This window comes from Mytilus californianus, unplaced genomic scaffold, assembly GCF_021869535.1.
Source record: "Mytilus californianus isolate M0D057914Y unplaced genomic scaffold, xbMytCali1.0.p SCAF_5, whole genome shotgun sequence".
In the NCBI taxonomy this organism is placed as follows: Eukaryota; Metazoa; Mollusca; class Bivalvia; order Mytilida; family Mytilidae; genus Mytilus; species Mytilus californianus.
The window spans coordinates 85,342,779-85,364,427 of record NW_026262701.1 but is presented as its reverse complement, the minus strand read 5'-3'; the positions used below and the strand labels follow the sequence as shown (position 1 = coordinate 85,364,427).

Genomic DNA, 21,649 nt, shown 5'->3' with positions numbered 1-21,649 from the left:
AATATACGACCGCAAAAATTTTTTGCGGTCGTATAAAAACTTAACTTTAACCATTGAACCATGAAAATGAGGTCAAGGTCAGATGACACCTGACAGTTGGACATGTACACCTTACAATCATTCCATACACCAAATATAGAAGACCTATTGCTTATAGTATCTGATATATGGACTTGACCACGAAAACTTAACCTTGTTCACTGATCCATGAAATGAGGTCGAGGTCAGATGAAAACTGTCTGACGGGCATGAGGACCTTGCAAGGTACGCACATATTAAATATAGTTATCCCATTACTCATAATAAGAGAGAAATTAACATAACAAAAAACCTTAACTTTTTTTTCAAGTAGTCACTGAACCATGATAAATGAGGTCAAGGACAATGAACATATGACAGACGAAACTTCATAATATAAGGCATCTATATACAAAGTATGAAGCATCCAGGTCTTCTACCTAGGAAAATATAAAGCTTTTAAGACAAAAGTCGCAGGCTCGACAAAAAATGAGGCTTACATAAACGGTATTAGTCCATTTTTAATCAGGGTTCATATTCATTTCATATCTATTTGAATTGGCTGCTTACACTCATCCGTCATCCTGAATATGCTCTAAAGATTGGTGACCTTGGCATGGAGGTTAATATCTATTTTATATACCAGTAACACTAATTGATTAATTTCATAAATGGTACAATTTAAATACATAGATCATTATTGCTTTTAAAAAGTTCGACTAAAACTTTTGGTTTTCCTTAAATCGTGTTCATCGTGTATATATATGATATATGGAAAATGTACAAGCATTTCTTTAAAATAAATATAAAATTTCTCAAACATTAAAGTACATTGCATTGTTACAAAATAATACAAATGTCACTCCTTTTTTTTAGAATAATCATACAAATTGAATAACACAAACAAAAAGGCTAAAAATGTACAAACTATGAGGAAATTTAATATAATTGTTCAATCTGGAATTTCTAACAAGATATATGTCTTTCAAAGTATCAATGAACATTCCATAAATAGATATTGTGACATCATGTTTTAAAACAACAGAATATTTATCATTGACCATTTTTTAAAATATGATAAATGCACAGTAATTATGCCTATCCCTAAACAAAGCATAATGAATCTTGGTTAATTTTTATATACCTTTAGATATTTACATGAAAAGTAAAAAAAAAAGGTGAAAACACAAAAAGATTTAAAATATCACAATCAGACAAATTATAAGATAACATAGCATAATGTTTTCACAAGTATATCACCAAATACAATAGAAAGGGGTCTCAAATAACATAATTCCCAATCAAATATAAACATAAAAGTCTAAAACCTTATGGGGAAACAATTGCCCCAGGATTAGTATCATGGTCTTAAATCAATCAAAGACAAGAGTTTACAAATTACTATATAAAGAATGTGTCAAGTGTATTTATAGGATAAAAATAAACACAAATATTTACAGTTTATTTCACTTTCAAACAATAGGGAACTCTTTGAACCCCATAGTTCAATTATCACCACATAGTTAAAACCTAACCAAATCCTAGAAAGATTTCATAAAACCGTCTCCTTTAAAGAAATAACCAGAATTAATATTACATGTATTTGTATTTTTCATTTAAAGTTCTAAACTTCAGAATTGAAACCTTCAATAGTTCACAAATTATAGAAAAGGATAAAATAAAGGTGTTGTTTGGCACAACAAATATTTATTAATTATTGATAGTGTGCAATTCAAAAAGTTAAACAATATTACATGTATTAATTGACTTGATATGGTTAAATTAAAAGGAGATACATGTATAAGTAAAAGTGGATATGTAAAAATTTGTAAGCACGGTATGTGCATATAATTACAATGTAGTAAAATAAAATGTATGCATATATACAAATTTACATCACCAAACTATTCCTGAATAATTTTACATGTAAACCATGTTAAAATAAATAACCAAAAACTGCCCAATATGTAAAACAAATGTATTTATAGTTCATATTCATATACTGAACAGGAAATATAATAATGTTCAAACATATATATTTAAATAATAAATAACACCAATGAAGGAATGGCAGGTCTTAAAATTCCAAACTATTTTTATCTATGACTCCTTTATTCTCTAACTTAAATTATAATACGTAAAATAAACATTGACCTTAGCGTTCAAAATTAAATTAAAGTTTAGTCAGCCCATTGCACAAATCATTCACTGTAAAACTTATAATTTCCCCCCATTAAGTTAAAATATACACATTTCAGAATCTTTGATCAGTCGAAAATATTTTTAATAGTTTTTTATTCATTGCCAATAAAAAAAAAAGTCATAAAATCTTCAAATGCTAACTTTTTACACGATTATTTAAATAAACAAATTCAAATTGACTGTAAAAAACTTAATAGACCTATACTTGAAAGATTTGGAAATTGAAGTTAAATTATCTTTAAGATTTAGACATAAACAGTTATATTATAAACTAATGTTCAAAATACTGGTGACTGTCTATTATCCAGGCACCAATTACCAAGAGAAAAATCCAGACTTGCCACCTACACATTTTTGCACCTTGTATTGACTAGACACTTTTAAAACAATCTTAGTGGTTGTAAGTTAGGTCAGTCTAAAGATCCATAATTTTTCTGAAGAACCTGATCAATGAGTGAACAATATATTTGAAGAGGCTATGCTTTTGTAAATTCATTGTAAGTTATATCCATGTGCGGATCCAGGATTTTGAAAAAGGTTGATTGATGACAATAGATTATAATTTACAGTCAACATGTATCCAAACGCTGAGCACAAACACCATGGAAAAAAAACAAGAAGAAGACAAACAGAAGTCTACAAGACATTGACACTACAAAGATTGAGAAACACAATCCCCACCAATGACCAGGGTTGATCTCAGGTGCTCAGTATTAAGGATACAGCATATCCTGCTCCACATGTGACACCAGTCATGTTGAAAAAGAATGCCTTTAATCAATCCTAACGCTACCAACAATAATTTACTATAACAATACTGTCAGATATTAATACAATCTGAAAAAATGTCATCAAGGTACCCAAAGTGTACATAGAATACCCTGTTTTATTTAGAATTGTAAGTTGTACTGTATCATGTGCTATATTAAATCATGATACATGCATATGTATTACAGGGTTCTAACGAAGGATTTTTGAAGATGAGTCCAGGTAATTCCAACAGTGAAAAGATGAAATTATATTGTTATATCATTTATTATTTCAGTACCATGACAAAATAGAGCAAGGAAATGACATCAAGTTTTGATTAATTTTAATTTTTTTTTTCATAAAATGATGGTATTTGGGCTCAGACTAAGTTGATACAACATTTGGGCTCAGACTAAGTTGATACAACATTTGGACTCACCAGTTTTGAAAATGATGAGTCTAGACAGGACTCGTGGACATGCCTTAGTGAAAACCCTGTGTGCTACATGTATAATCATGATCCATGTACTATAGACAATACAATATTAATCAAATCAACATGATAGGTGTATAGTATAATTGTGAGGTCAGGCATAGTATTGTCAGGTTAACAGGTATTGTCAGATTTCATTGAGAAAATGATTTACATTTCATACTTCAATAGAGCTGTTGTCTAATGGTGACTTTCTATTTCTTTAATGACATATGAGATTTCTTACATGAATGGAAATCACTGAAAATCAACAATACAGAGAAAGTTAAAACTTTTTATATGACTGATTTTCAAACCTAAACCTTTTGCACAAATAGCAAAAAAACACTGATCAAATGCAAGACAGATTTTTTGCCATTCGCGTAGAGAGAGTTTGTAAAATCACACTGAACATGCACATCTATTAATGCAGGATCTGTAAGTGAAGGTAATAGACAGATCTGTACAAACAAGAATATTTGTCCATAGGACACCATACCCAGCTTACACTATTACATTTCCATATTCAGTGAACTGCAAAATCTGGATTGAAACCCTTAAATTTAGCATATATTTTTAAATATCATATAAAAATGAACAAGTGTACTAAGTTTCAAGTTGATGAAACCACAACCTTTTTATTATGGTAAACTATATATATCTCCTTTAAACTTAACTTTTACCTTACTTGTGTATTACTAAATGTATGGCGGAACCAATGGATGGACACACAGACCAGAAAACATAATGCCCCTTACTATCGTAGGCCATACATAAAAATGTATATTGTGTTTTAACAGAAGATTTTTTTCTGCATAAAAATCTTCATTGTCTGACAGTTTCATTATTAAACATGTTAAACTCAAAATACTGTTCTGTACTTCTTTATCTTTTCTTTGCCTTCATTTTCTCCAATGTCTTTTTTTTTACTGAAAAGGAACTTATTGCAAGATGTTTAAATTTGGTGAATACTTTCTTGTACATTATAATTAAATATTGTACCTTGTGTTTACTAATAAACCTGGATATATCCTGATATACATAATACAGGATAACAAAGTTAAGCTATATAATATATTGATTTTGATTAATCAAAGTCTTTTTACTTTTCTTTAAGAAACACTGCACAATACACATTGTTGTATTTACTCTGTACATGTACATGATGTTATAATAAGCAACTACATGTACTAAATCCAGTTTTGTGGGATTGTTAAAATTTATATAAATTTCCACCAGTTTAAGTAAAAAGATTCAACTCAATATTTTTCATTTTAGCACTAACAACTTACACATTCATGACATTTGTTACTCAGTTAAGGGATTGTTACATATTTTTGGAATGAACATATGTACATGTATAGCCCAATTGGCGATTTGGCACATTGTGCCCAACTTGTTTAAGAATTCCATTTAGATTACTGTAGTACATGCATGTACATGGTACATTGTACAAATAGAATAATTCAGATAAAATCACTCTTAATTAAGCTTGGTGGTGATTTTTGACAAAGAATGCTGGAGATTTCAGGTGATCTCTATCTCTATTGATATCTATATAATAACATTAATTATTCCATTCATGACATTGGTACTTGTAGTGTTGATGGCTCATGCTTTATATGTATCAGGCCGATTTAACGAAATACATTAGAGAAGACATGTTTATTCAGCATCGTTTACAATCAGAATCCCTGGTACCCAACGGGTACTTTTCATACAGTCACAGATCGTACAGAACAGCCACAGCACTACTCAGAACGTATCATTATAGAATATCAGACAATACTTAATATACTACACTCTTCTCTTTCTTTAGAATGAAAATAACTATTAACTGACTAGAAAATAAAACTGACTGAATATTCTTTATCTTTGACTAGAATAACTACTTTCAAAAATATCAAAAAACAAAAATGAAAATTCTTATTAGAATTATTATCTTTTCAAAACTTACAATCACTAATCTAAAACTTTTACTGTCTATATCAAATCCTACTAATCTAAAACTTTAACTGTCTATATCAAATCATACTATCCTACATGTAACTAAATTATGAAACAATATAGTCATTAAATTTTGATGGCATTTTTCTCTCTCTCACTGGACGTCTTGTTACATCACCAGCTTCGTCTGAAATCGGTTTGGGTGTTTCGATCGGATCATCTAACATAACACAGTCATTGTCCTTTTCATTTGACACAGTTCGATCATTGTATTTCTTTACATGAGTCGTGTTTCGACGGTATTGTACACCTTCGGGTGATTGTACAACACATTGATTACCAATTTTCTCAACAAGTTTGTAAGGTGTTGAAATAAACGGAGTTGTCATTTTGTTCGTATATTGTTGTTTAACTAAAACACTGTCTCCAGTTTTCAAGTCACTTTCATGTGCGTTTCTTTTCTCGTCAATGTACATTTTGTTCTTGTGTTTCGCGTACATGTCTCTGTCTCTCATTTCTTCGTCAAGTGTCGTGACATCTTCTTCGCAATATATTTCGGGTAACTTTGTCCTTATCTTACGTTTGAATAAGAGTTCAGACGGTGAAACTCCAGTCACACTATGCGGTTTTGTCCTGTACGCCATTATATACTTTCTTAGTTCTCGTTTCCAGTCCATTGCATCTGCCTGAGCGATCCTGATCCTTTTCATTAAAGATCTATTCTGACGTTCCACTTCACCATTCGCGGCTGGGTATAATGGTGTGTTTCTAACATGTTTCACATCAATATCCTCCAAGTATTGCTTAAATAGTTTTGACGTAAATTGCGGTCCATTGTCAGAACGGATAGACAGTGGTAAACCATGACGCAAAAACATGTTTTCAAGCGAATCTATCATTTTCTCGCTTGAAGTGTCTTTTGTAATGTCAATCTCATAATTTTAATTTTAATTATGTCTTCTCATAATAGCGACTGTAATAGTCTATTACAACAAACACAAAATGTCCAGATGGTAGCGGCCCTAGCAAATCAATAGCCAAGTATTGCCACGGTCCTGTAGGCAATTTTGTCGGTTCCAGCGGTTCTGGATGTGAAAATTGAGATGTTATCTGACATCCATGACATGATTTAACATATTTCTCTACATCCTTATCCATGTTCGGCCACCAGACCTTACTTCTTAGCATCTGTTTAGTTCCTACAATTCCTAAGTGTCCTTCATGAGCTAATTGCAAGCATTTAGCTTGTAGTGTTTTTGGAATTACAATTCTTCTTCCACGCATTACTAAATATCCTATTACACTCAGTTCGTTCTTTACGGGGTAATAAGCACTCATAACAGACTGGTTCCATTTAGCTTGTTGAAGACAATTTCTAACTTCTGATAATTCTGTGTCCACTTTTGCTTCCTTTTCGATCTCTTGGGTTGTTAACGCTTTAGGTGTCCCTTCCTGTGCGCAAAATCTTACAAATTCTTCAGCGACATTCCTTTCTTTGAATTCAGTTTTGTTAATTGCCACCAGCCGTGACAGCGCATCTGCAATATTTTGTTTTCCGGGTAAATATTTTATTTGATAATTATACGACATAAGTTTCAGCATCCATCGTTGGATTCTTGCATTTTGAGTAGTTTTCATACATTTTGTGTTATATAAACTTTCTAACGCTTTGTGGTCTGTAATAATTTCTAAATCTATTCCGTACAAATACAAGTGATACTTTTCAAAAGCCCAAACAACGGCTAATCCTTCTTTTTCTGTTGTTGAATATCTCTTTTCTGTTTCAGACAGCGCCCTACTAGCATAACTTATAACTCGAGACATTCCTTTATTCTCTTGCACTAACACAGCACCAAGTCCTACATTACTTGCGTCTGTTATTAGTTGAGTTTTATCTGCATCTAGTCTATAGTATCCTAGAGTTTCTCCTTCACTGAGTGAATATTTTAGTTTTTCAAAACTTTCTTGTTGCTCTTTGCCCCATCGGAAGGCCTCATTCTTCTTTGTCAATTTTCTAAGTGGTTCGGATATGGTTGCAAGATTAGGTATGTACCTTGCACTATAGTTAACTAAACCTAAAAAGCTCTTAACTTCCGATCCATTTGTCGGCTCTGTTGCGTTTAGCATATCCTTTACCCTTTCTTGTGTCGGTCCTATTCCATTTTTAGATAAGATATGACCCATAAATGTTATTTTGTCCATAGCAAATTCACATTTGTCACCATTTAGAGTCAACTTTTTCTGACGGATTCTGTCTAAAACTAGATTAAGTCTTTCGTCATGTTCTTCTTTTGTGCGACCAAATACAACAATGTCATCTGATATGTTCTGGACACCTTCAATATCATGAAATACTTGAGATATAACTTGTTGGTATTTCTCAGGTGCGGCATTTATCCCGAACATTAAACGTTTATAACGGTAAAGTCCCCTGTGTGTGACAAAAGTCGTTATCTCACGTGAACCTTCTTCAAGCTCCAATTGATGAAATCCATATCGCAAATCCATTTTACTAAACCATTCTCCGCCATTCATTTTGTACAATATTTCGTCCACAGTTGGTATCGGGTGCCGTTCGCGTACTATCGCCTTGTTTGCTGCCCTCATGTCAACACATAACCTTATATCGCCATTAGGTTTAGGAACTACAATAACTGGACTGACCCACGGTGTCTGGTCATTTACTCTCTCAATGATGTCTTGTGATTCTAATTCATCAAGTTTTTTATCCACTTTTTCCCTCAATGTGAACGGTATCCTGTACATTCTTTGCGCAACTGGCTCAACTTTTGAATTTATGTGCAACTTTAATTTGAAATTTTCCAATTTGCCTACTCCTTTAAAGCAATCACTATATTTTCCTCTAATATCTTCGTTTATTGAATATATTCCTAATTTCAAAACACCTAATTGTATAGCTGTTGCTTTACCTAGCAATGATACACTTTTTCCTTTAACAACATAAAATTCAGCTTCTACACTTTCAGATTGACCTTTGACATTTAATTTACATGTGAATTTTCCTAACACCTCTAGTGGTGTTTCACTACCCTAAGCATATAATTTCTTTTCTGATTTTTCAGATTTACACACAATTTTCTGAATTTTCAATTTTTCCCACAATGCACTTGAAATTATATTTACTGATGCACCGCTATCAATTACACATTTCATATTTATGCCACCAGCATTAATTTCAATTTCATCATTTTTATCACTTTGATTTTTCACAATAAATGCATATTCATCATCATCTGATTCCACATAGTTGACAATACCTTTTGCACTTTTATGACCATATTTACCATATCTTCTTTGATTTTGTTGCCCTCCTTGTTTCGTTTTACACACGATTCCAAAATGACCACTTTTCCCACATTTATTGCATGTTTTACCTTGTGCTGGGCAAGATAGATCTTTACCGAAGTGTCCCTCTCTCCCACACCGATAACATTTTAATCCTGATTTTGTTTTCGTTTTGTTCTGTCCATATTGTGTTGGTTTTCTTTGATTGACTCTATTGACACTTCCGTGACTACTTGATGGGTTGTTGCCATAACCATTTGCACCCTCCATTTCGCGAGAATGCTTTTCAGCCATTTCTAAAGTTCTTGCAATTGTTCTTACATCATCTAAAGTCAAACCTGGTCCCTTTTCAAGAAGTCGAGTACGTAATTTATTAGAACGACATTTTTCTATGACCTGGTCCCTTACTTGTGCGTCGGGGTCTGCATGATCACACAATACTACTTGTTGTTTCAACCTTGTGATGTATTGATCTATTGTTTCTGTTTCATTTTGTTTGATACTTCTAAAATTATAACGTTCTACTGAAAAATTTACCTTGGCATCAAAATGTTTCTTCAATGTTTTGATCGTTTTATCAAAATCGTCGTCACCATCTTCCTCCGTTAATGTGAAGTATATATCTTGTACATCGAGTCCTGCACAGTGTAATAATAATGCTTTCTTTTGTTTCTTGTCGGATACACCTTTTCCTGTTGCATAAAGTTCAAAACTTCTCAGCCACCGAGTCCATGATTGTCCGAGTCTATCTCCACTGACATCGAAATTTCCAACTGGATTTAAATCGATTTTAGCTGCCATTTCACAAAAATCAGCTTACCACATTAAAGTTCAATGTTTCTTCTTTATCCTCGTCGCCAATTGTAGTGTTGATGGCTCATGCTTTATATGTATCAGGCCGATTTAACGAAATACATTAGAGAAGACATGTTTATTCAGCATCGTTTACAATCAGAATCCTACAGCACTACTCAGAACGTATCATTATAGAATATCAGACAATACTTAATATACTACAGTACTATAAAATGTATAATATATAGCTCAGTGGTAAATAATATCATGTTCAAGTGCTATCAACATCAATTAACAGCAATCACCTCAATTCCGAGTGATTAACACAACACCAGCAAGAGTGATACCTAGTTTGTATTTTGTGTGTCAACTTTTAAATATTTAAGTGTCAGAGTTTCATACAATTTGATTTTGGTACTGCCACAACATAATTCTCATCAAATTTGTTCTAGATATATGTACAATACATGTACATGACGGTGGGAATGAAGTACCCAAAATGAAGATCATCATTTACATGATTAACAGTATTTGTCAACGATAAACAATTTTTTCCTTTCTCCCTTTGATGCTAATGTTAGCTCAAAATCATTTAGATACTATAACGTAACCCTGTGTCCAGTATTCTCCCTGACAGGGTTACGATTAAGTTCATTTAATAATACTCACAATGTTGCAAATATTAATTTGTCATTTTCAATATATGTACATTTAAGAATAAAGTTATCTGTTCTCATACAGGTAACAAACTAAATGCAATAAGGAATGAATATCGCCCACCTTCATGTTAAGAGAATTGTATTTGAAATTTTAATTTCAATTATACACTCCTCTTGTAGGAAATGAACCTTGAGCTATTAACAATTATAATACATGAATAGTAGATTTACACTAGAATCTTGTATTTTCTTCAGTTCTGATGTTTTATTTCACGATATTTCATACAAAAGTAGATTAGTAGCTTTGATTTAGTTCTTGTTAACTTAAACATGTTAAATATATCAACATATAAACGATTTAATGCAATAACATGAATATTATAAGTTTGCCAGTAGTTACTCAGTGATGCTTCATTTAGAATAATGGTACTGAATCGTTACCATGTCAGGTCAAGAAGCGATGTACATAGGATTATTTTATTGTGATATCTAAAATTATGAAGTTAAAATTGACAATTGAATTTTTCGGTTTATTTCGCATGTACCAACCTCATAATATCGGATGTTTAAAAACCACAAAAGATCTCTCAGGCTTGTTGGTCAGCATCTGCTGCCGCCTGGAGGTTGCTTGGTGTTTATAGTTTCATAATTATACATGACATACATGTACATGTTAGAAACACATTAAAAGAAACTTACACTTTCCAGGAGGACCCTTTCCAGTACCTCGACTAATCTCTGAATATTCTATGAACACAGCACCATCCTTATTAAATTTTAACGCACGTTTTCCATATTTATACAATTCGTGATACTTGAAACGACAATCATCCAGAGATTGACTTTCGAAGTTTTGAAAAAATTGTGCACATTGGTAACACACTGACCAAGCCTGTTCCTCATTGACAGCATTGTTAAAAGCTACTAATATATCCTCTAATGATAAAGAATCTATTGATATTTCACTGTTCTCATTTTGGCTCGTATTCGCCATAATCCCATTTTATCTATCCGGTCGTTTCGAAAACATGTCACGCTTTGATCGCACTCATCTTGGTTAATATCGATATTTACTATTTACTTCATGGGAGATAACTCTAAAATATTTAAAAACACTTAGAAAATAAAAGCCCGCACAGTACTTTAAGTACGATTTGCCAGTTATTACCTAGACTGGGTTGCACAAACGTCAATTAGTTAAAGTAAAACTTCATTGTTAACGTTAATTAAATCCCCCCTTTTTTAATGATATCAAAGTACTGAAGTAATGAACATCGGCTGACCGCAAGTTCTTGTGGATGGTCACAAACACTTGTCTCAGAAAAAAAATCACATCTCTATACCTGAAAGTGAGGCTAACTTGAGGTACATAACGTGAGGGTACCCAAATTGCACCTATTTTGACATTTTTTCACCTACGTTTTTTTATGATCTAGACAAAAGTTTCCATTATGTTTTTATTTTGTAGATGTATTGTTATTTACTATATGGTTCCACCAATTTAATTTTGAATCCATATTGAATCATAGAAAAATGGGTTTGAACAGACCTCCAAACGATAAGATAAGATAAGATAAGAAAACTTTATTTTGATTCGGCATAAGTTAAAAGACACAACACAAGCTCTAAGGAGCTTTTGACCGAATATAAAAAGATATACATAACATAAAAACAGTCTAATTTGACATATAAAACAACCTGTTATACGAAGTTAAATCTCACTTACATAGCATGCAATAAAAATTTAGCAACACATTTAAAATGAAATAAAACATGCTAGACCAGAGCAACCAAAAGCAACATAAATAATAAACATCTCAAGAATTATCTGCAAGCAGAACAGCGACATTCCAAACCGTTCCAGGACTGAACAAGACTTTTAAAATGTGAAAAACTATTTTCAGTCCTGAAATGGTTTGGAAGGCTGTTCTATAAAGTAGCGGCAGCAAATTTGAAAGATTTTTTACCGTAACGGGTTGACTTTACCTGTGGAACATCCAGAATATTTACATACCTGAAAGAATACTTAGATTTTTTGACACTCACCAAATTTTGTAAGCACACAGGAGCTATATTATTTATAATCTTAAAAGTTTCTAGAGCCATTTTTCGAATCCGTCTAATCTGCAAACGATCCATGGTTCTGTAATGAGGAGTACCCAAATTGCATTCATGCTTAAATTCACTTCCTTAAAAGTCGAATAACAGATCATTTGTTTTATTTCTTCAAATATTTTGAACAATTTGACATTAGTCCATGCTTATTGTTCATTTTTTAAGAAATGAATGCTTGTAACATATTTTATTTGCCAATTTTTAAAAGATGACTTTTTGTGGACGTTGCATGGCGACGTTTCCATACATTTTTACTTCTTCCAGGAAACACTTCATATGTTGATATATACTGTGAACGTTTTGTGTATTTCTAAATATATTTACCTATGTTGAAAGACGTGCTTAGTGTCAAATCATAGAAATAAAATTGTTTAGTCTCTAGGAAAACTTGTAAGATTTCCGCTGCTATTTTTGCTAAATAGGTACAATTTGGGTACTCGGTGCAATTTGGGTACTGTGACGTTAGATATATTTTTTTCTGAGACAAGTTCGTGCGTGGATGATAAATAAATGATAGGGAATTCAACCTTACCGTAATAACTATTATATTGTAGTGATACAAGTCAGTATACTCTGGTTTGTTGTTATATATTATATTAATATTTGTATATAACAGTTACATGTATATAAGATTTTCATCCATTTGTATATCATTCTATTCTACTATTATAATAATAGTGCAGTGCAAGTGCATGGTGGACACTCTTCTGTAATCATTCGATTTTTCTTATAGATTGGATTTGAGTAGGCATTCATATTTTTCCGCAAAACGTTCTTGAGATATTCTTCCGCATGCATTAACACACATTTTCGGTATTCTTAATTTGTTATTGATATATATATTTGTAAAAATCATTACAATAGCAGTAATAACAGTGTATTGTCAACTATAAGACAATAGCATTGTACAAATAAAATGTGCAGAAATTAGTAAAACATAAACAAAAGATGAACACTGATAAATATATCTACACAAATATATGACTACTAATTATGAATCATGTAAAATAAATCATAATTTGCAAATTATTTCTCTGAAATTTCTTCAAGATCTTGAATGAATAAAGCATTACAACTGAAAATTTATTTTTTTCTGAAAGTGCGTTCTTGAAATTAATGTTATTTGTTTTCAATGCCTAGAATACACAAATACAAAATTTAATACTACATCTTTAATCAAAACTTAAAATTTAAATTTAATTTAACCGTTAATTGGAGAAAGATCTCTGGGAATGAAATGAAGTATGTTCAGTGCACGATTTTTTATCGATATTGTCAACATCGCGCTGTCTACTGTATCGTGTCATTACATTGTATCGTATTTATAACCTTGTGTTTACACTGTTTACAAATGTTGACCATATCGAGTCAACATCGTGTTTAAATTGTATAACAACTCCATACCTTTGTGTTCACATCGTTCACATCGTAGACATCGCAATGTTGACAATAGCGAGTCAACATTGTGTTCATATTGTATGCTTATAAAAAAGAAGATGTGGTATGATTGCCAATGAGACAACTCTCCACAAGAGACCAAATGACACAGAAATTAACATTTATAGGTCACCGCACGGCCTTCAACTATGAGAAAAGCCCATACCGCATAGTCAGCTACAAAAGGCCCCGAAATCACAAATGTAAAACAATTCAAATGAGAAAACTAACGGCCTAATTAATGTACAAAAAAAATGAACGAAAACCAAATATGTAACACAGCAACAAACGACAACCACTAAATTACAGGCTCCTGACTTGGGACAGGCACATACATACAGAATGTGGCGGGATTAAACATGTTAGCGGGATCCCAACCTATATCTTTGTGTTTACATCGTTCACATCGTTAACATCGCGATGTTGACAATAGCTAATTAGCATCGTGTTTATATTGTATACAGAGTCTATACCTTTCTGTTTACATCGTTAACATCGAAAACACAATATCGTGTCAACATCGTGTTTATAGTGTATATTTTAAACGAAGCAAGTGAACAGACATTCCAATTTATTGCGAAATATAAATATGCCATAAAACATATGTCACACAGAAAAATACAATTTGTTTATGCTGAAGAATTCAGACATGTTTAATAGGTATCGACTTGTAAAAAATAGCACAAAATCCAAGTGTGAGTCCCCTAGCTTAGTTTATGTTAATGAAAATACCTTCAATAATGATTAATTCAATGATTTAAATTATTAATAATTTCTTTTATTATGTAATACTTATGAATTTGGCTGTGTTCATTTGCTATTTATGTATAAAAGTTTTTTGCATAAGAAACTAAAAAAATAAAAAATAGTTATGTTCTTCAACGATGTGAACAGTATATAAGAGTTGTTACAATGTAAATGATATTGACACGATATCGTGAAAACATTGTTAAAATCGCGATGTAAACAAGATATCGTTACAAATTAACATTGTAAACATCGTGATGTTAACAATGTCAACAATGTAAGCAGTATATAGGAGTTCTTACAATGTAAACAAAGTTAACACGATATCGTGTAGATATAGTTAATATCGCGATGTAAACGATGTTAACACGATATCGTTACTACATTGTATACATTTCGAAGTTAACGATGTCAACGATGTAAACAGTATATAAGAGTTCCTATAATGATATCAATGTGTGTTGACACGGTATCGTTAACAATGTCAACAATGTAAACAGTATATAAGAGTTCTTACAATATTAATGATGTTACACGCTATCGTGTTAACATTGTAAATATCGCGATGTCGACACTATTGTTTTTACATTATGTACTGGACATGGATGAATGAAATTATAAATACTTCTACACTTCTACATTCGATGTGTTGTGTGCTACACTGAAATTCAAACAGTACACAGTTAACAAGTCATAGTATTATTGCATCTCAGCTTTAGACCTCAACTGAACAATTGAAGGACCTTACTATGTATTGGCTACCTAAACTAAACTGACAAAACCGTCTAATATGTTTCAATTGCTGTGACTCATATCAAGTCTTCTTCTGAAAAAAGAGAAATCTGCTTTCTGAATCTGTGGTTCACCATGACGAGGTGATATTACTGCTATAAAGTTTCTAGACAACCTTGCCAGGTTGTTAGTATTCCTAAGTGCACCAAATTCACTTTTTTAATAGCAGAATTGTTCCTGTATCACTATTTATGCATTTATGATAAAAGTTAGTTTTTTATCATTAAATAGCCAAACTTAGTTTGTTTGTTTGTGTTTTTTTTTTCTTTACCAACTTAGTGAAAACGCGGCTAGAAACATGCGTGATTTATTGTATTATTAAGACTTTTTTTACAAATACGAAATATATTTGTTTTTTGTGCGATTCAATTTTTTAACTTAGCCATATAAGTGGAGATAACTGTTATAGGAATTTTCTTTATAAAGGAATATTAATGAAATTTTCATTTCTTAAGTTCGGTGACAGCATTTTTCTTTTTTTTTCTAAAAGCATATTATAAAACTTATCTTCTCATATTTTATTTCAAAATTTGCAACATTTGGCAATTTTTAATAACTTATAGCTTGAAAAATAGCACAGTGACCTATACCTTTTCATTATATTTTTGAAAAAAGGCATGGTAAAAGCTACATTTTGGCAAAGTATAAGAAAATTCTATCTGAGGATATATTTAGCAATGATCCTACTTGATAAAAAAATCTGATAACACATACCGGTACCTTGATGATAAATACGGTTTAAATAATCAAGAATTATCCAAACTGCGGAAATTTATCTACATATAAGGTAACTGACTTTAAATAATTCTTATAAGACAACAATAATTGCCCTTTTCTAGATATAGATATTCTAATTTCACAAAGAAAAGTAGAATGATGTGTATATTTTCCAACTCGTCCGCTATGGCCTGTGTCTGTAGTGTCGTTTTATATTTCAATGAACGTAATATATGTTTAACTGCTAAACGATATGATTAAGTCGGGGTATCGTTACCACAAATTACTTGAAACTTTTACAGAATTATTTTATAGATAAAAAGATGTCTGGTTTGGAAGTTTCGATGTACCTTTAGAAACCTTATTAAAACGGCATATCCCATCCTAATTTTACGGTGATGTTGTGTATACAGCCTACCAATTTAGATACGATTTATGTAAACTTAGTATTCTTCCGAAAAAAAAAATATCGCTTAAGGTTCAATCTTAAACTTAATTAATTTAAATATTGCCTTTATCGGTATCAACATTGATTTTGTTTTTAATGTATTAAAACATAACTACATAGATATAAGAAGATGTGGTATGAGTGCCAATGAGACAACTCTCCATCCAAGTCAAAATTTATAAAAGTAAACCATTATAGGTCACAGTACGGTCTTCAACACGGAGCCTTGGCTCACACCGAACAGTAAGCTATAAAGGGCCCCAAAATACATGTATTGCTATACAATTATAAAAAATTGTAGTCATACACCATGTCCGTAAAATGTACTTATATTTCGGCATTGCACAATGTCATGCTGTCACAGTCTACTTCTAAATCCGTTGGATGAGTAGTCACTGACATTTTAATCTAGGAACATTATTTATATACGTAGGAATCTAAAGTGCGATGGGGACGCTAAAACGCTATGGTCACGCTAAAGTGCGATGGTCTACGCTACAGTGCGATGGTTTGATACGCTAAAGTACGATGGTCTGTGTTATTAAATGGAACACGCTAAAGTCCGATTGCTCAATACGCTAAAGTGCGTTTTCCCGACAACAATGGAAATCAACAAAAATGTAAAAACAGATTACCTTAATAGTGACGATGTGTATGAAACACTTTGAAAACCATATTTTTCAGTTGTTCGGTAAAATAAATTGATAAAGTAATATAAACTTATCGTTGCTTGTTGAACGTACAGTGGCAAATATCACATGCATATACAGGACGATCATACGCATGATCATTCGATCATTTATTCTGAAATAATTTGAGTATTTCTACTATTCATGTTAAGGTTACAAAATATAATTTAACTTAAGAGGAAAGGAGATTCTGGAGATGGCTCACTTGTATGTTTTTCGGCTTAAGCAAATGTGTTTTTTTCGGGTGCTGAAAGAAGGAATTGTCTCCTACAGTCAACCATTTTACTATATAGATACAAAATAGGCTGCCACATGTGAAACAGGATCTGTTTACCCTTCCGGAGCACCTGAGATCACCCCAGTTTTTTGTGGGGTTCGTGTTGCTTAGTCTTTAGTTTTCTATGTTGTGTCTTGTGTACTATATTTTGTCTGTTTGTCTTTTTATTTTTTAGCCATGGCGTTGTCAGTTTATTTTCGATCTATGAGTTTGACTGTCCCTCTGGTATCTTTCGCCCCTCTAGTATACGCAAAAGTACCCTGCTTCCATTGGAAGCGAACGGATACATTTAAATCATTGTTTACGTTGAAGCTTACTTTGCGGTCCCCGTTAAAATATTTTCGATTTTATTGAAAAGTAACGTCGGTAAAATAAAGGTTAAATTAAGAATGGAAATGAGGAATATGTCAAAGAGACAACAACCCGACCAAAGAGCAGACAACAGCCGAAGGCCACCAATGGGTCTTCAATGCAGCGAGAAAATCCCGCACCCGGAGGTGGTCCTCAGCTGGCCCCCAAATAAAATTGTGTACATGTTTTCAAAAGTAAATTATAAATTTTCGGCTAAAACATTAGTTTGTACATTGTAGGAAAATATAATATGTATTTGTACTCGCTACGGAAAAGGAGAACAAAAAGCTCGGCGAACATCGCCTTTCTCTCGCATTGATAATAAAGCTTGCACTAATAAATGTTACTTATTCCGACAGTGAACGAATTTTGTATTTGTAATTTACAATGACGACTGTAAGGGGAGATGTTCACATTACTGATAGACTGTGTGAACGGCAACCTGTACGTTCATGGAATCTACTCCCTGAGAATGATAAGACCAGTACTTCGGTGGGGGCATTCAGGAATTGTGTCCAGTCTCGGATGACTAAGCCTCCAAATTATTATTACATTGGTAAGCGATTAGGTCAAATTTATCACTCAAGACTTCGAATGCAATGCAGTTCTCTAAATCAACATCTTTTTGTAAAAAATATAGTGGCCTCACCACTTTGTTTATGTGGTGCTATAGAAACAACAGCGCATTACTTGTTGCACTGCCCCCGATTTCACATCATGCGTGAACAGCATTTTTATAACATCAATATCATACATTTCTTGTCGGAAGAAATTTTGCTACACGGTTCAACGGATTTCAGCTACGAACAAAACATTGAAATATTCTTGGCAGTTCAAACATTCATACTCAGTAGCAAAAGATTTGTCATATGATTACAATCATCTTGTTCAACAAGTAATACTTATATCTTAAATAATTGTGTCCGTTCAGAAACATACACTTTATTATTGTATATCTGATGTAAAAAAAAAAAAAAAAAATTTCTCTTTTGTGTTCACAACCTTATTACATGCATATGTTTTGTTTGTGTTCCATCTAGTGTAACATTGTTAATTTTTTTACACTCTACTCCTTGAGTATTACAATATGAAATGTTCTTATTTGAATTAGGAAACGGATTAATATAAGCTAACAGCTTGTTTCTGGATCCTATTAATTATTCACTTGTATTAATATGTAAATGCCAATTTGTGTACATTACTTAACCTGAATTTAATTAATAAAATATGTTTACACTAACGGCAACCTACGCCAATTATCCAAATATTAAATACGCCCCAATTGTTACATTTACAGGAAATAAAGTATTTTGTGACACCTATATATTACCGTTTTAGCAATTATTACGTGGTCGGTCTTCTAGAGTTAGAAACAACCACTTAAGCCTACCGGTAAATTATAATACAATCTATCACATATGTTATACCTGAGCCTACTAGCTTTTGAAAAAAGACTATTTTTTAACATCCATGTGTTTAACGTTTTAAGTCCTCGAACCTTATCCTATTGATCCATCGCACTTTAGCGTGACATACCATCGTACTTTAGCAAACAAACAACCATCGCACTTTAGCGTGATTCACCATCGTACTTTAGCGTAGACCATCGCACTTTAGCGTGACCATCGCACTTTAGAGTACCATCGCACTTTAGAGTCCTACATATATACTAGCAACTGCAATGTACCCATTACACTTTTTTGACAACTATCGTACTTTGAATAAAAAAATGAGACACATATATACCCAAGACCAAATGTCGTTGATATATGCAACTAATAACTACGGCCTTTAACGTGGAGCCTTAGCCTACGGCGCAAAGCAATCTGATTATATTATATATACATAGGGCCACACAATGTCCAGTGTAAAACAAATAAGAAGAGAAAGACAACGGCTTGATTAATAAACATAATAATAAATGAAAAACAACAATAATAGGAACACAGAAACAAACGAAAACCATTGCCTGAACCCCATTCCTGTTACACCATCGCACTTTAGCGTGCTATACCATCACACTTTAGCGTGTCATACCATCGCACTTTAGCTTTGTTTTTCTCGTTTGAATTGTTTCACGTTTGTAGCTTACTATACGGTATGATGTTTGCTAATTGTTGAAAGCCGTACGGTGACATATAAGTGCTTACAGTACTACACCATTTGGTCTTTAGTGAATAGTTGTATCATTGGCAATAACCACATCTCCTAAATTTAATACTGATATCAATTGAAACAATTATACCAGAAGATAAATTAAAATATGTTGTAATCGATTCTTAATTGTGTTGGCCGGTTTTTTTTTGGTTTTTTATTTAGGGTCGGGGGTCCATTTACTAATGATATTTGGTTTGTTTTTGGTGTGTGTAATATTGCAACGGCTGCTAGACGTAAACTAGCAATAGTAAATTAAATCTTCAAATGGTGAAACATTGTTTAATTATTCATTATTGTTTGAATAAAAAAAAAAGATGAGGATTACGCATCAATAAGACAGCAACCTTAGCACAAATAGTCCCCCAAAACACAAGGTGATTTGTCATTTTTGAGATTGAGTTAAACAATATCTCTTCTTTAATAATGAAAATCCTTTAATTTCACAAGTAATTCATTATTTTTATAGTTTTGGTATTGGTCTTTCAAATTCTGAATTTAAAAAAAAAAATTTTTAAAAGTAGTTTGCCAAACAACTAACCTTTATTTTCCCGTTATTAGTGTAAACATATTTTATTAAAGAAATCGTTATGTATAGCTACAAGAGTAAAGACATAAATACGAAATATACAAGTGATTCAATAATTGGGATTAGGAAACAAGAGCAGTGTTCTTATATAAATCCGTCTCCCTAAATTCAAAAATAAAATTACGAAACTATGTTTACATGCTGAATAGCAAACGAATATGTACGTAACAAAATACAGTCAACGAATACAATAATATAAAGAAAGTTCATATATAAGTTGTTATATACATAAAAAAAAATTAGCAAAGGAAGGAGGTGAAAGGTGTTTAGAAAAACGAAGGTGTTATCAAAGAAAGGGATAATATTTCTTTATATAGGGGAGGAGTCACGGAATAAATAGAATTATTAGATTGTGAATGTAAATCGATTGCTACTCATTATAAAGTTTTGCACAGCTTTGAATATAAGTGTATTTTGATCTACTATTAGTCTATCGGAGCCAAAAAGTAAGACATTAGTGGACATTCTGATAGGAATTTGTAGGTTGTGTTTTTCCGTCTTCCGAATTGGTATTCTTTTGGATCTATATGTAAATCTACAATACCTTCCCTAGTTTCAATTTAATATAACTGCATATATGCTTTACGTTTTTTATTAGTTTGTGCTATCCCTTTTTAAAGAGTCTTATTAATTTGTTAACTGCTGTTTAACTTACTTGGTTCCTGATAATCCTGTTGTATCCGTTCTACTTGATTTCTTGGTTGTTTCCTTTAGACAATTTTGTGTGTATACTTTCCACTGTTTAGTCTTCTGTCTAGTTTTACAGACAGCTGGAAATCTTATTCTTTTATCTGCGTTTCTAGTTGAGTAACGACAGTTCGTTGATAATCTTTGGTTTAACCTCTGCGATGCCTATGATCTTATAGGTTTTAATATCAGTCTTGTTCTATTCAGTCATCTAGATTATAATGTAATTGCCGTTCACCATTTGAAACTGTTTTATCATTCTTGAGGTTTTTTTATTCAAGGCAGTGTCTGCATGCGCGTACCCGCATATGCGGGTATGCGTAGCCAAATAGGCCGTCGTAGGCTGCGCGTACCCGCAACCGATTTTATAATAAACTGTCACATGATCGGGAATGAAACGTCAAAGACACTCGAAAATTATAAATGCACGTTAAAAGAATAAAATTATCATGACTGAATTTTAATAAATATATGTTAAAAAACTTGAGTGTGAAAGT

General features: G+C 32.3%; 1 protein-coding gene across 3 annotated transcripts in view; it reads right to left on the bottom strand.

The window, feature by feature from the left end:
* The window catches only part of LOC127701657 (protein spire homolog 1-like), a 78,514-nt gene extending 67,308 nt beyond the window's left edge, over window positions 1-11,206 (bottom strand). For all 3 annotated transcript variants that reach the window (XM_052205647.1, XM_052205648.1, XM_052205649.1), the window contains exon 1: window positions 10,849-11,206. In XM_052205647.1, the coding sequence (XP_052061607.1) occupies window positions 10,849-11,143 (295 nt within the window). In that variant the 5' untranslated portion in view covers window positions 11,144-11,206. The remainder of the gene's footprint in view (window positions 1-10,848) is intronic.
* Window positions 11,207-21,649: the final 10,443 nt, after the last annotated feature.